General features: G+C 45.0%; 1 protein-coding gene across 6 annotated transcripts in view; it reads right to left on the reverse strand.

Annotated features, from left to right (window-relative positions):
* The window catches only part of PLEKHG4 (pleckstrin homology and RhoGEF domain containing G4), an 88752-nt gene that overhangs the window by 50214 nt on the left and 21898 nt on the right, over positions 1-16640 (reverse strand). For all 6 annotated transcript variants that reach the window (XR_007206357.1, XM_048316600.1, XM_048316599.1 and 3 more), the window contains exons 3-6: positions 13863-15984; positions 8391-8606; positions 4431-4554; positions 3241-3334 (exon numbers count right to left, since the gene is read on the reverse strand). Coding sequence is in view for 5 of the 6 variants with exons in the window: in XM_048316600.1 (XP_048172557.1) it covers positions 3241-3334; positions 4431-4554; positions 8391-8606; positions 13863-15984 (2556 nt within the window). In the remaining variant the exon portion in view is untranslated. The remainder of the gene's footprint in view (positions 1-3240; positions 3335-4430; positions 4555-8390; positions 8607-13862; positions 15985-16640) is intronic.

The raw sequence follows: 16640 nt of genomic DNA on the forward strand, positions 1-16640 counted from the left end.
GCATCTCAGGAGATAAGCACAGCTGGAAACAGCAGGATGCTAATTGAGGAAGGTTTCCTGCAGCTTTATGCACAATCTCTTACCACCTTTGCTAACAAAACCAACTATATGGAAGCAAAGAAACAAGAGTTCCACACATCTAAGTGAACTCCTCACCTCCCAAAATAGGTACAGTGTGGACAGCACAGAATAGAGGGGCATCAATAGGAGTTCAGAAAGCATCAAGGTAAATATAAATCTTTTTATTATTCTTCTTTTTAAAGAGAATTAGATACTTTCTTCAGTGTTTCTCAGACTGAAGTTCAAGTTTTCTGGCTTCCTGCCCCAAATGGAAACCCATGGCCAGACTTAACAACACTGGCACAGCCTGAAGCACAGGCTGCCAGGAATGTTTGCGCAGGTTTGTGTTTGACACCTCAGTCAGTCTCAAAGTGACCACCCTAATGGAGTAGCAGGAGTTCCCTGGTCTTTAGCATGAGACCAAGGTCCTCTGTACTTCTGCACTAAGTGACAATGCAAGTACACCTCTTGAACAGAGAGGTTTGCACAGAACTTCTCTGCTTTCAAATGCTAAACTGACTCTTTCCAATTCAACACACAAACACAGCCTATTACAGGATTAAGCCTTTGCACTGATATGGAAAATTCGAAAGAATCTCACTCTATTAAGACTCAGGCAGAGGGAAATCCCACAGATACCTGCTCACTGAAGGCCAGTGCACACATTCCATTGTCCATGCCCTGCCTGCTCACTGAGCAAGGGATCAGCCTAGCACTGAGTAGCAAAGTTCCTCTTAAGAGGCCCCCCAGCACACGGCTTACTGGTGACAACCTGTAACCAAACATTACAGCATTACCCCTGCAAAAATCCTTGCTCCAAAGCATCATTACACAGTTTCCCACAGGAACAAGCATGATCTATTCCTGCAACATGCACACACTGTGCACTTCCCTTCACCTCTGCACAGAGCTGCCAGAGTTCCTCCTGCTTCTTCCTGAGTTAGCTCTGCAGCAGCTTTTTATTCTGCCCCGCTCCCTCTGCTCCGGCTGCTGTCTGGGACAGAAAGATTTTCTAGCCACGCAATATTCTAAAAAGAAGGGGAAAAAAAATTCTTGCAGAATGCAATTGCCCCTACCCTGAAGGCAGAGAGGACAAGCTCCCACCAGTTTACCAGGTTGTTCTGGACAGAGCAACTGACAGACTCCTAGTGCTGCAGGGAAAACTAATCTGCAAGCACCCAAAGTTGTCTACTACCATTTAATTCCAATCATGCATTCATTCTGGAAAGATGGAGAAAGTGGAAAAAGGATTTCCTCAGGCTGATGGATCTTGATCCAGGAGCCTTTGCTCCCCAAGAGTCTCTCTAGGCTTAACAGATCCAAGCAGGAAGGGACTCTGCATTAGGGCATCCCATCTGTGCTTCCCCTCTGTGAAGCAGTGCTTCCCACTGCTGGGTTAAGAGGAAAACAGCCATTCAGAATTGAACAAGCAATACGGGACCTCAACATTTAACAGATTCCAGCACATTATCATAGTAGGCTTCACAGAAATTATGTAAATAAAATCCTGGATAAAGAAAGTGCAGGACAGCAGAGAAATGAGCTCTAGAGATAAGAGACACTGAGATGTGTAAGTGATTTCAGAAAGGACCCCAAGGAGGTGATCTGCTCTGTAACCTTAGAGGCATAACACACAGTCTGTGCCTCAGTGCAGTCACTGGCCAGGCAAACCCTGCTGCACTCTGAAACACTTAGCTTGCCTCACTGCAGTTACACTCAGTTTTCTGTATTACTCTATCCTTGCTCCAGAGCAGAGAACATTGCCATAGGATCATGGAGTAAATGCTAAGGATCTCCAAATACTCAGAGGAGCCAGGGATTAGTCAGTCTTGTGCCCTAACTAGGTGATGAGCTACCCAAACAGGTCTCCTTTATAGTGTCTTCAGAAGAGTCAGTGTAAGGATCAAAGAAACATAAGCAGAGTAATCAGCCTCTGTCAGTCACTGTTACCTGGAGCACACACTCAGATCCAGCAAACTGTCTTGCAGCACATTAAACTCTGTTAAATAACTGTAGCACCACCCTGGTAACGAGGTGCTCAGAGCCAAACAGCCATCACAGCACAGCAAAAAGCTTCCCCACTCCCTCAGTTTAGAGGGGAAACTTAAGGTTAAAATGGCATTATTACCATGCTTGTATGAGAACTGAGACAGCCAGAACATGTTGCTGATTTCCAAATCAGGCCACTAAGACTGCCATGCAACTTACATGGACAGTGAAATGCTCTAAAGCTTTAGCAAGCCCACTGCCACGTGGGCACAGCATGAAAGAGAATGTATTTGCTTGTTACCTCTGCAGAACTGAGCAGGGCACCAGATTACTCCTTCCCCACAGAGAATAAGCATGCTGATAGAGCTCACAGCTCCACCCAGCCCAGGAAGCAGGAGAACAGACCTCTGAGTCAGACTCAACTCTCAGATGTGGCACTGAAGCATATAAACCACAGACATCAGCTTCATTAAAACATTGCCCTGTTCCAGTTTGCAGAGTTTGAATCCTAAGAGACCTAAGCTCTGATTTAAAAGGAACACCTGCTTAAACAAGATTAGTCATCGCTACAACCCAGCATCTCCCTGGCAGCAGCAGCAGATAGTTCCTATCTGGGAGGGGGGGGGGCAACACAACCCACTGGCTTCCCAAGTGACTGATATGAAAGCCTTTGACCTGAAGCAATACAGAGTTACAGCACGTCCGATTCTAATCATTCACCGACAGCCACATTAACAGCTGCACGTGCTTTTCCACCTGGCATGGTTAAGTAGTGTCCTTCCCTACCCATGGCAGCAGGCAGAGGCCTCTCTTCCTCCCTTCTCTGGCAGGCAAAAATCCCTGCGCATTTCACACAGCCCCTCAGTGCAGGGGACAACATCTCCAAGCAGGATAATTCATGACAGCATTGAGACTTGGGTATGGGCTGTTCTCAGCATTGAGATGAAAGCAAATTTGGAAGGGTGGGGAGGGGTGTTCTCCCCTAACTCAGACTTGCTTAGGTCTTTTGCTTTGTCTGCAGTCTGGCAAGTCCAGGTCATCCTCCTAAAGCAGGGTTGGGTGCGTATCTCCACCTCCCAAAGACAACTGAAAGCCAGGTGGCAGAAGGATACATAAGCAGCAGATGGAGATGTAACATCCAACCACGACAGCAAGCCAGCCAGTGCTCCTCTGCCCAAGCTCAAGGCTCACCTGCAATGTGCTGAATGCCTTGAAGAGAGCAGGAACAGGTAAACAGCGACGAGCGTCCACAAGAACAGTGAGACCCAAAGCCTGACATTCTGGTCTGCAAGGACAAAGATAAAAAGGTCACCTTTGTCACCAATGAAAATTAACAAGACTATGGAAACAACCTGTAGTCATGGCAGGGTGAAAAAACCAGTACATTATGGCTTTGTAATAACAGGAACAAACTGGCCACCTTCTCCTAAACAAGATAAATACACAGAAACGACCAACCAATTGCTCAATTTTTACCTTTGCCGTATGATTCTGTGACTTCCACCCAATTTCCCATTTTTCCTATTCCTAGAATATGTGTCACTGATGGCAAAGGTGCTGATGCCCACTGGATAATCCACACAGGAAAACCAGTCCTTCCTAATTGTGTTCAGGGACAAGCTTGGTTTCAGCCTCACTGCTTCAGAAGAGCAGCCAGTCTGGAGCAGACCCAATGCCTATCTCACCCAGAATCAGATTTGAAGGGAGAAGCATATGAAGCAAAGTACAAATTGCAGAAACTTTCTCATGAGTTAAGCCTGCTCCCCTTATAAATAAAGGCTTCAAAAAAAAAAAAATCAGTATCAGAGAGTTAGCTTTACCTCTTCTTATTTAATCACCTAAAAGTGATGAGCTGAGGAAGAAGAGCCTGTCATAGTGAGAGGAAGAGCAGCTGCAGCAAACTCCAGCCTGCAGACTCCAAAACCAATTTTCAGCCAGTCATCAAGACAGACTCTCAACCCTTGCAGATCCTCCCTCCCTCTCAGCATGGAGGCCTGGCCCTAAAACACCATGTCACAACACTATCACAGAGCTGCTGCATGACTGCCCCATGATAGCTCCCAAATCCCATTTTCTGAACTAATGAAGGATAGCAAGAATGGCTTAGATTCATGGCAACACATGAAAACATTCAGTACACACCAAATTCTATCACACCATGTGGGCAAGGCATATACAGAACAGGTAAAGTGCTTGCTCAACACAAGCTTGTTCACCCTAGCAGAAGACTGCCACCTGTGTAATTTCAGGACTGTCTGGACCAAGTTCCTAGGCCAAGAAAGTCAACCTCTTTCCATTCCTGCCTCAATTCCCACCTCCCTGAAAGGCAGAGTAGACAGGGCAGCAGCTGTCTGCCCTGTCAGCCCAAGAGCATCACAAACCTTGGGATGCTATGCAAGTACAGAAGAAGGCGTACAAGCTCAGTGGTATTGCAGTGGGGGTTTAACCACGCTCTGTTCCTTGTCGTTATTATGGCCACTGCACGTCCTGATTTGTCTCTTGTACCTGTAAAAAGAGAGCAGGGGTGGAAATGACACAAGTAATTCAACAGAGCCTGGTTCCAGGTGTGTATGCCTCATATTCTCCCACTAAGACCCCACCACCTTCCTGGAAATCCTCCACAGAGCTCAATATGTATGATTCTGTATATGCCGCAGATGGTAGGAGGCTATAAACACATTTCCAAAGTACCCAAATGCTGCCCCGGAGTGAAGCAGATGAGCTCAGCTTGTCTTTCTCTCATGGTAGTGTTAAATTTGGACTGCTGTCCTTTACCCAAACATACATTCTTCATAAATATGGCTGAAGTTGTCTAATAACGCAATCTTGAGAAAAGCAAGCATCTCATAAACTCAAGATACAGAATCTCACCTTCACATCGCTGTCAGATGAGAGAACACAGACAGGTCTGCAGAACATGCACCATGTAACGAGACTGGGCACATGCTGCAGGCTGAGCCGAGAACAGAACCAGGCATCTCCTTGAAGCAAAGCCCTGGAGCAGGAGCCCAGAGCTCCTCCTCAGAGGCTGCAGAGAGGACAGCCCAGGAGCACACTCCTGCCTGCCTACAGCTCTGACAAGGGCAGAGTCAGTGCCAGGCTTTCATTACGTGCAGAGCTTGCTCAGTGCCCAGGGAATAGATAGAGCACAGTATGGGCAACCCAGTTGAGTTGCGATACACTGAAGAAGGAAAAATCTCTCTGCTTCAGTTAGCCAGGAAGGACAATGCTTCTCTGCCACTCGTTTTCCAAAAGCCCAAAGTCACAGCTTACCACAGGAGGAAAAGGACCTAACAGTGCCACATCTGGAATTATGTCCAGCCTCTTCTCCAGATGCAAAAGCAGGATAAAGAACAGGTGGACACACCACATTGGAAAGCCAGAACTGCCTCTGAGACTCCAAATCAGGCAGTGCCTGCAGTGAGCCTGCTCAAGCAACTGGGAAGGTGAGTGATTTGGAGAACAGGAGGTACAACACTGCTCTTGTGTGAAAAGTATTTCACAAGAACAGGAGCCATATCCTGTCATACAAACTGTATAAGGAAGGATGGAGGGGGGTGTGTGTGTCAGAAATCCCAAGCACAAGACAAAACCAGAGGCCTAGAGAAAGCTGTTTCTTCCTCTCCTGAACTCTTGCTACCACAGGAGATACTGTCCTGGACTACCTCTCTCCCCCATCCCAGGGACAAGCATGTGAGCTGACAGGTAAAACAGACACAGATGGACAGCCCCAAGCATGGAAAGCTGCCCCGGTGTGATCTCAATCTGTCACTAGGACATGACTCGAGTAAGTGCCACAGACACAGATGGACACCATTTTGAAGCAGGGCTTTCTTTCTCCCAGGGACCAAAACTATGCACAGGCTTTCTCTTGCTAATAAAAATCTTTCATCATCAGTGTGATTCAGGACGACTTTTATTACTCCTGAAATACTGTAGCCTGGATGCTGCATAATCAAAAAGCTGGAAAGAAATTTAAAAAAGCTTGTTAATGTAATTTGTTTCATAAGCTAAGGGGACCATCACAAAATAAAATAGCAAAGCCCTCAATTACTGGAAAAATGGCTCAATAACCACACTCAGTAAAAGCTTTTTAACTCTGAAGCAACATCTTCTGTCCATCAGGCAGGTTGGGTATCACCAGAATTTGATTCAACCTTGAACTTCCATATAGTAATCTTGGAATTGCCTGACCAGGTCAAAAAAAGCAACTACAGCCACCAGGGCTAGGTCTTCAACAGCGGCATAACCTAGATCATTCAGGAGCAGAACCCAGAACTGAAACTATCCTGGCAGTTTCGTCTAACTCCATCAGCTACCAGTTCATTAATTAGCTTTTATTTACCATTCATTACAAAAGTTATTCTTTCTAATGCAATTACTGTGTCATTACCACTGACTAACATAAAGCATTTAACTGAGTGGTCAGTACATTCCCTCAGGTGTGAGGATTGCCCACTGAAACCCCAAAGGGGCAGAGAGGTCAATCAAATCTGATACTGCTTTTACAGGAAACACAATTCCTTCCCTAGAGAAAAACTTCCTTGGAAGCAGTACCAAACCAAATCCTTGCTTCTTCTGGGCATTAGAAGGGCACATCCCTTCATCACATACTCAAATGCTTTTGCCTCATTTAACAGTGGTACATTATGATAAGAATCTGTGACAAAGGGAGTGTTAGGTAACATGGTCAGGCTCTTGCAACAGCATGGACTGTGAGCTTCTCTGAAAGACCCTCTCTAATCCTGTAATTTTTTGGGCTGTTATATACAGCATAAGAATGTCCAACCTGATCAGCAGACCAGATGATTAAAAATCCTCCTTTGGAATTTATTGTAACAATTCATCTCCTAATGCAAAGTTACACATATGAATGTACCACAATTCTGCCATGCCCTTGGTTTTCCATTTCACCTTCTTCCAGAAACTGGGAAGATTTAACTCCCTTCTTCCTTCCTGGCACAAAGGTGATTGCACCTCTTTCTCAATCATCCTGTGAGATAAACAACCTTCCAGTCTCTTGCCATTAGACACCCAGTTTGGTTACAAGAAAGGGCTGTCACCCTTCTCTGCACCACCTCCAATATTTACCATTTCCTTTTATACCACAGCCCAAACTATTTGAGAGGCATCACCAACAGAGGCAAAAATCAGTCTCTTAATCTGTATAGTCGTCTCCTCCCCTTTACACATGTGAGGTCAAAATGGGTCTTGCAGACCCAGCACCACCTGGGAGATGCCTGTGCTGCCTTTCTGCTCTTCTTCCCAACTCCGCCACACTGCACAGGTCTGCCTGACCTCTTCTCTGAGCTTGGGCCCTCTGCCCAATTTTCAACTCATACGTGGTTCCTGAGCTGATCAAATGCAGTTCCTCCTGCCCCACACCAAAAAACCTTCTTGCTGGCTTGGGAAGGACAAGCCCACAGGGGCTCCTTACACAGAGCTGCCAAATGCTGTTTCTCACTAGACAGGTAGATCTTACTTCCTCTGCTTTACTTCATGTTTGGTTAAACACAAAGACGTCTTGTGCGGGCCCTGTACACCAAGCAATGCTGGCTGCTCGGTCCAACAGTCTCAGCTTTGTTCACTCCTCTGCCAATATTTGCCCCATGCAGAAATTTTATCTGCAGCTATTTGATACTCATTGCTCTATCAGATGCAAACACTGAATAACATTTGACCTACAACCTGATTTTGGCAGAATAATTCTGGGAAGTCCTCCCTTGATAGTTAGTTTTGTCATCTGCTGTTTGGCTACAATATCGTTCATCCGACACATTGCTCATCTGCTTCACCGGGATATTCCTTTCAACTCTCTGTGTCATGAAATCAAATGTTTTCTAAAAATCTATTATATCTAGGTAGCTACATTTAATCAACCAAACTTCTAATTACCAAGAATAAAACTGGTTTTCAAGAGTCCTGTCAAAGAGCATCTTCTACATTCCTATCCTTTAATTATCTACCAAGTGAATCAAGTTTCTATTCCTCTGACCAGGTCTGATGTCAGGCCCACCAGCCCATCATTAGCTGCACCCTCACTCTTTTCTTTTTGAACTCCTGGTATGAGCCCACAGATTCGGCATTTCTGACTCATACACGCTTGGTTAACATTTTGAGACTCCTGAGAGCAAATTAACATTACTCTAATGGCAGGGAAGTTCTACTTCCTGTCCTGCCCATTCGGAAACTCCAGAGGATTCAAGAAGTGTAACTTCTGAAGAGGTTTGGGGTGAAAGAAATAGAATTGGAACCAGTCTCCAGTGCTGCAAAAGGAGGCTCATCTCCCTTGCCCTCCTACAAACCACATTTCCAAGACACTTTCTGGCTCAGCTACTCACCAGGCAGGTAGGCAACTCCACTCCTGAGCAGTTCTGGGTTCACATCCTTGACTATGGTAGGTGCAAACTGACCACCCCAGGCAGTTCCAGAAGTTGGGGATGTTGGGGGAGTAACAAGTGGTGAAGTTTCCTCCAAGGCACTGATTTTACTCACTGGTTTCAACACACCTGTGCCAGTTGCCTCTTTTCTCATCTCTGTCTCTTCTAACACCATCTCTGTAAGACAAGCAACAAACAGAAGCTCAAGCAAAGTTCCACCCAAAAGGTCCCAGGTAAGCACCAGACTGGAGAGGGACCCAGCACTCTGCAGCTCCTCCAGCCCTCATGCCAGCAGCATGCACACTCCAAAACTGGTTATAACATTAATACTACTGTAATTCTAAAAAAAGAAACCAATTTATTGTGAAGTTTGCAAAGTACAAAAGCTCGATTCAGATCAGGATTACTGTAGTCAAAGTCCTTTTTAAAGGTAACACTTCAAGCAGTACATGTCTGCTCACAGCCTGGAAGTCTGGCACAGTGCAAGTCCCTGGCTGAGCTCCAACAATCTGAGCATGCTGAAGTGATAAACCAGCTTCTAACAGGGAGGGCTACTCCATCGGAGCAGAATTACTCCCCCAACGCCACTTTCAGATTAGTTCCTGAAAACATGAAGTCAACTGGAGGCTGACAAATCAGCTGGAAATTAGCCAAAGAGACCTTGTTCTCCTAGTCCAGACTTTTTTAATTAACACAATGTGAAAGTCAGAAACCCATTTCAAAGCACTGAAGGACAGGATGATTACACCAACCAGCTCCTGCTCAAAAACTGCACAAAATGCTTCCTTTGTCTGACACTTCAGCTCTAAAGTACAAGTTATCAGAATCAGTTAATTCTAAAATTAAATATCTTGGCTATCACGTGGAAACTAAGACTAGTTCTATCAAGATTCAATTTTCATGTAAGATTATCTGGAAAGAAAAAAAAAAAGTTATCTACCCACTGTGTAAGAAGTATTATTCCCCATTTCCCAACATCATAAGAAGCTAACAGCAGATCTTCAATCACACATCTTTAGCACCCTAAGTACAGAACTAGGCTATCCCGGTGTTTGCTGAAAGCTGTACTAAATAAAAGGCTATACTTCACTGCAAATCCTGATACTTCAGTATCTACCAACAAAAATATCAACCTTTCTTCAGGAGAATAAGAGTGGAATATTTATTTGCTTGCTATGAAGTCAGACATTTTAATTGCTACTTAAAATTTACTTCAACCATCCTACCTTCCTGCTGCATCAACAATGTTGACACTTGACTCAGTTTATTTACTAACAGATTCCAATACTTCATTAAAGAGCAGGACCAAGAACAAAGCAGTCCTTGAAGTGGCTTTCAATACAAGTTTTAGCAGTGAAGGAGATTTACAGGTTGAGGCTTAGCCCGAACTACTTTCAAAATTGCTACAATGGGGGAGAGAAGTGCCCTGAGCAGCATGGCTCACTGCACCAAATTACCCAACAGTGGGGGGAAACTAGGAGGAGCTCCAGGACTCTGCACCATCGAGGTCATGACAGAATAGCTGCTCATTCCTCTTTGGTAACACCCCTGGTTGAGGAACATCCCTGGGACCCAGCTTGGCATCTGCTGCATACGGCCACATAAGCTGCTGTGACAGCTTCAGGGCTGTGCCCAGTGCTGGGCCACACTAGAGCCCCACTCTGTTCCTAGGGCTACCTCAGCCTCCACTTCCCAGTGGTGCAAGAGGTCATCCACTTCGGACAACACTGCTACATCCTCCTGAAGCAGCGTTTTAGAGGGGCACTGATCTCCTGCAGAAAGGGTATCACAGAGTCATGGAAGTTGTGCCCAAAGATTTCACGTTAAAAGCTAGTAGATCTTTTAGCAGAACACGGAATCACCTTATCAATGAACTGTAAGGCCTGGCAATAAGCAGAACTACACAACTTGTAGTAAAGGGATCTGCATTAAATGACAAAAGCCTGCAAAGAGGACCAAAAGGTGAAATTTAAAGAGGATAAAAAAGGGAACATAGATAGGTGTGTTCCACATACGTTACACACCAGGGCAAGAGAAATACATAAATGTACATGACACTCCTGCCTTGGATATATCTCTTAGGAATGAGGTAGCAGCTCCCAAAAGGTAGGAGAGAAGCATTTTGCTCGGCCCACCACACACAGTTCTGATACCGGGGCTCTTCAGCCCTGAGGAAACCTCACTGGAGCTGTGCAGCCTCCAGACTATGCACATCTTGCCCAAACAAAACTGTTCCCTGTGTTTCTGAGGCCCAGCTCAGATCTGCAGATGCCGCCTCTCCCAAGCACACTGTTAGTTATTTGCAATCTGGGGCGGAGGAACTCACTAAAGCGGAAATTGTAGAATGCGGAGGATTACATCTAAAAGCAAATTGAGAACAGGGACATCTGAATTTGCCGTGTTTGCAGGTTCCACCTTTCCCCGAGGTTAAGGAAGTGGTAGAGGAGGATTTGCTTGTGTGCATTTCAAAGAGACATTAGCATTTTCCTTGCAAACTGCCCCAGCACCAGTATCACCTATGCTAACATCAGGTAGTAACTGGGAGCAGGAATGGAACACCCTAACAGGTGCTGCTGAATATGCCCCAGTGTGGCTTTTCAGCCTATTTCTTGAATATTAAGATATTTTCCACCCACAAAATAGAGGAATTCTTTCCAGAGCTCCAAAGTTTCAAAATTCACTTTCATTTAGATGCTAGTCATTAGGAAAAAACAGCAGTCATATTATCTGTGAATGGAACCAGTGTAAATTTTAAGCCACCAACTCAAAACAGTTCACATTTGACTTCAGACTTTATTTCTATTTATATCTGAGTCTTTCTAAGTTAGACTATATTTGTGCAGAAAATAAGCTCACTGATATTGGAAGTAAAGGAAGAGAGTTAAGAGACAAGGAAAAACCTGCAGACACAGCAAACTCAGATGCCCCAGTTCTGAACATGTATTTTGACATAATCTACAATATCTGCTGGATCAAGCAAGCTCCTCCACCTCACACAGAGCAAATTGTGCCTCTGCCCACTGCTGCTGAGGTGCGAACTTCACATCTGAATTGACCCAGTAAAGCTTAAGCTTTGCTGTCATTTATAGTTTAAAAGTGGGCAAGATACCCACAGTTTCCAATCATAGTAGCAAAATGACCTCAACAAGACAGAGAGAATTTAACCTACAGAACTGCCTCTTGCTGGTAGAGTCCATTTGTAGGACATTTGCTTTGCTTTGTAATTTTATCTCTAAATTATATCTCTGAGGGTTTAATGGGGCTAGATAAGGGGATGGCTTGTTTGGATCTCAAAGCAATCAAATGTAATTGAATGGATTAAGCTTTTTACAGTGCCAGCTATAGTGTTTAAGAAATATTGCCAGTATTAAGATACTTCAGCTGCCCTTTGCCTTCAAGAGTTTATTTGGTTAGTTTGGGTAGTTTTCCTGGCGATTTAGGTTGTTTCTTTTGCTTTACAAACACTGAGATAACAAGGCTTGCTTTTTTCTTAAACGGCAATGCCCAAGTTTAACATCAGCAGACTTGAGGCACGAATGTCACTTATTTCAGTCAAATCCCCAGAATCATTTGTATTGTCCTTCATTAAAAACAAACTCCACACGTACCCAAGAGGGGTCCATCACTGCTGAAATCTCCAGCAGTGGCCAAGATTTATTCTTTGGAGCAGTGAGAACATCACACTTATTATCTCGTAACGAGCTGGACCTGGCTAATTTTAGACAGAAGAGATGAGAACACTGAACAAGCAGCCACTGGACTCATGAGCAAAGTGTCCACCCAGCACTCAACACGGACTAGGTGTTTCAAGGCCCAGTCCTGAGCAAGCATGAAATGAAGCCAGGTTCAGCTTGGCCAGGGGAATGGATACCCACAGCGCAGTTACTTCCCGGCATATATCCCCCAAGGCCCACAGACAGGCAGAAGGTGATCCTCTTTTTTCTGTTCATGGTGATGGATGCTCATAGAGATGTGCACTGCAGAAATAGAAACTTTTGAGCTGACCTTCCCATTTCACAGAAGAGAAATGCTTGTCACTTCAAAAGTATTAGAAATGCCTGGCAACCCTGGGTTTGCCTGACTATGGAATTAAATGAGTTTGATACCAATATTAATGAAATTTTATTTTAATCAATGGACACTAATTTAGCTCCATTAGGAGGTCGCTAAGACATCAGGTAAAATGTGACATTTGGACACTTGAGAAGCAGCTGTGTGTGCAGCCAAATGGAGTCATGCTGCAGCTCTTGGCCACATAATTTGGGACCGGGGCAAGCATTACAGTGGCAGCACGTCCCAAGACAACCAGCTCTGGATCTGTTGCCCCAGAGGGTGAAACATGCTCTAGCAACACGGGTCTGTACGCCAACCCTTTCAAGAGTCCTCACTCCAATATTTCAAGCTGGGTAATTTTCCTAGCCAGGGGTCTCAGGGAATGAGAGCTGTTGAACTGGAATGGCATGTTCCACCCGCCCCCGCCACACACCCGCTCCTCCGTGTGATCTGCATATCGAGCTGCAGCTTTCCAGACTCAGCAGAGCTGGGGAAAGCCCACACCGGGCCCGTGCGGTTACACACCGCCTGCCTACAGTCTGGTGCAAAAGGCAGACAGCTGGACTGCCCTCCCAATTCCTTCTGAAGTAGCACAGCTCCAGCTCAGGAACCCAAGCATCAAGAAATCTGGGTAATACCTGCTTGAACATTCCATCTGAGTTGAAGTTAGATGCCTAATTTATCTGCTCTCCCACTCAAGTTAAACAGCTCCTACTTGAAACATAATCAAGCTGAAGAAAGCGTGCCGGAGGGGAAGGCAGGGAAGAGGGGTGGAATCCCTCAACTCTGCTGTTTGCTGCCTGAAATCAGTTACCAGCACATATATTTGTTGATCTTCAGGTCCCATTACATAGCTAGTATTTTACCGTGGCATCCATTGCTGCTTCCTCTTGCCACAATCATCTTCCTAAAGCCAGTTTTCAACTATGAAAGACTTGTACAGTTAGACAAGTCTCTCTGCACCATATATATTTCCTTTCCACGGGACACCTGGTTTGATATATGCGTGTTGCAGGATCCCCACTGCAACACTGCACACATTCTGCACACCATGAATGTAGCAGGTGGAGGTCACCAGCAACCAGATTAACTGAAATTAAAAGCTTCTTACAATGGAACTTTGCTCTGTATCAATGTAAATTTGCAAAGAAATTTTAAACAAAATACCACAATAAACCCACCTCTGAAGAGAAAGCTCATTTCATGCCACAAAAAATGACAATTTAATCACTTCCCAGTATTTTGTGCTATTACCCCAAAGCCTCCCAGATTTACTTATCAAATCCTGCCTGATAAGTAGTATTCAAGCAGTACTCCTTGAGGATTTTGCTTTCAGTTCATGTTACCAAACACAACCACACAAACATCCAATGGCCGTACCTTTAGGAGATGATGCCCCAGAATCTGCCTCCGGATGGAAGTGCAGAGTGGTAGGCTCTTTATGCCCCTCAGCAGGTCCTGAGGACAGTGGTCCAACCTCCAATTCCTCTTCAATGGATTCCAGTGTTTTTGAGGCTGTAATCTTCCACCTTTCCTCATAAGAAAAACTTTCCTGGTTCTCCTCCTGTCCCTGCAAGTCCTGTACTGCAACACACTCTGGATTCAGCACAGAGTTCTCTTCACTTTCACAGCCATGGTTTTCCACCAGTCTTTGTGGTTCCTCAAACCTCCCTCCAGACCTCTGTGTTTTGAACTGACTTGAGTCATCTTCTTGTGCATTGGGACCCAACAAGTCACTGTTATTTACTTGTTCTGCCATCTGATCCCCCTCTGCTGACAGGGCAGTTCGGAGCAGTATGGCTTCTTCAGCCTTTTTATGCTCTTGCTCTTCACCATCTGACAAGGCTCCATCCACTGGAGCTTTCACAGAACAGTGACTATGACTAGTCTGATTATCATTTATAGTCAACATTTCTTCAGACTCTTTCATTTCTTCTTGGCTGTCCCTTGCTCCCACCTCAAATTCATGTACATCTCCTTGGTTCTGTTCTGGAGGATTTAATGGAGAACTGATATTTGCCTCGTTATCACTGCAGCAAGCACTTACATCTGCCACGTTCCCTGAAGGAGAGCCTCTCTCCACACCTAAATCTGAATTCTCAGGCAATGCAGTGACCTGCGCTAGCTCAACACTTCCACTGACACCCTGGCAAGAGATATCAGAATCTTCCTTCAGTGTGCAACATGGTCCCAAAGGCCCTAGGACAGACACAGGAGAAGCATCCATCAGTGTCACCTCCTTCTGACCCTCCATCAGTGGTTCTGTGTGTACTCCTCGCATCACCTCCTCTTTAGCAGCAGTAGCATCTAGAATCACTTCTGGGCTGTGCTCCAATGTTTCAACATCAGCATCTTCACTAGGTCCATCATTTTGTCCCTCCATGTTTCCAGGGGCACCAGGCACTTGTGCTTTGCAGCTGATACCATCTCCAGCACACACATCGCTGTAGCTGCACAGTGCGTATCGCCAACCCAGTGAGTGTTCACGGCGAGTCTCCTGCACTGCAGATGAATCTCCTGTGCAGCAAGCAGCAGACTCAGCCACAGGAAAGTTATCACCCATGCTTCCAGGATCAACCGGGTTCAGCTGACCTTCTGGAGACAGTTCTCCATGTGCCATCATTTTGTTGCCTTCCAATGGAACGACATTTTTGAGAACTTCTGTAGAAGTGCTCAGAGCGTCCATTTGACAGTGCTCCTTCTGCATAAGTGCTGACTGAATTAAGTTCTTGGAGTAGGTGCTATCCTGTATGACAATAAACCTGTGCTTGCCTTTAGACTCATTCACTCGTGCTCTGGGCTGAGTTAGATAACTTAACGCCAGTGACTGGGTTAAAGATCCTGTTTGTGGCCCAAATCTGGGCAGTGAAACTTCTGCCAGCTCAACGTACTCCCCTTCAAGGTCACTTCTCAAGCTCTCTTGAGTCACAGGACTTGTACAGACACCATTGACCAGAGATTCACTTAATTTTGGAGCTGTGCTGCTAATGACAGGGTTGTCTTGATTTGGACTTAGTTCCTGTAGATGAGACCTCAGGTCTGGTGAACCACACTCAGTAAGGTCCGTGGGGAGGCACAAAATCGAACGTTCCTCTGTTATTTCTGGAGAGATGATACTGTTTTCAATTATTTTTGGTTTATTTATAAATTCAGGATTAACCACTTTATCCCAGGGGACACGAAATATTTTGTCATCAGTGGTTAGTAAACAATTTTCCAGTGCTATACCCATCCGCTCTCCACTGAATGTACTCAACCATTCCAGAGTAAAAATAGAGGTATATGAAACTTCTGGAATCACCACTTCTTCTACATTATGCTTGTCTTTTGCCAAACATTTCAATACAATTCGTGGAGGCTTCTTCAGAAAGGGGACCACCTGCAGGTAGAAGTCACCAGGCTTCAAGATTCGCCAGTCAATGGAAGCTAGCTGGATTACAATCTTCTCTTGAATACACAGGGGCCAGCCTGCATGGCGAAACAGCAATCCGCAGTACGGAGCCTATGAAGACAAGAGAAAGTGTTTTCAGCACCAGGAAAAGACCTTAGCTCAAGCTTTTCAGTAAGAGAGATCAAGAAAACAGATGAACAGAGTTTTTCACACTGAGGTCTTCTCTTTAAAAAGCAGAAACAAGAAAAGCTACCAACACAAACCACCTATGCAGAACAGGTGGGGAAAAGTTACACTGGGAGGCTGCAACCTCCCAGTGAAGGGAAGAAGATACTGCAAAGATAAAACAAGAGATAGGAAGCAGCAAATGAAGAAAGCACAGCAGAGCCACAGAGAAAGAAGGCAGCAAGTCCCATCAGCAAGCTGCAAGGAACCACACTTAACATACCAGCGATTTCCTCATTCCCAAAACATAGCAGCACTCAGGCCATGCCTCAGACAAATCCCACCCAGGTAAAAGAACTGAAGTTTCATCGCTGAACTGAGTTGACTCAATTATTTACAGCTTTATCACAACTTCAAAAAATAACTTCAATGCTTTGAACTTGATTCTGTTTGGGTAAGATTTAAATTAAGGCATGATATAAGCCATCAATTCCACAATTAATTTCATCTTTTTCTGTACGACAATTCAGATTCAACTAATTCAAGTATTTTGCCATATAGCAGAGAAACCAGAGAACTGAAAGGAACTTCCTGGATCCTCA

Source organism: Corvus hawaiiensis, chromosome 12 (genome assembly GCF_020740725.1).
Source record: "Corvus hawaiiensis isolate bCorHaw1 chromosome 12, bCorHaw1.pri.cur, whole genome shotgun sequence".
Classification (NCBI taxonomy): domain Eukaryota; kingdom Metazoa; phylum Chordata; class Aves; order Passeriformes; family Corvidae; genus Corvus; species Corvus hawaiiensis.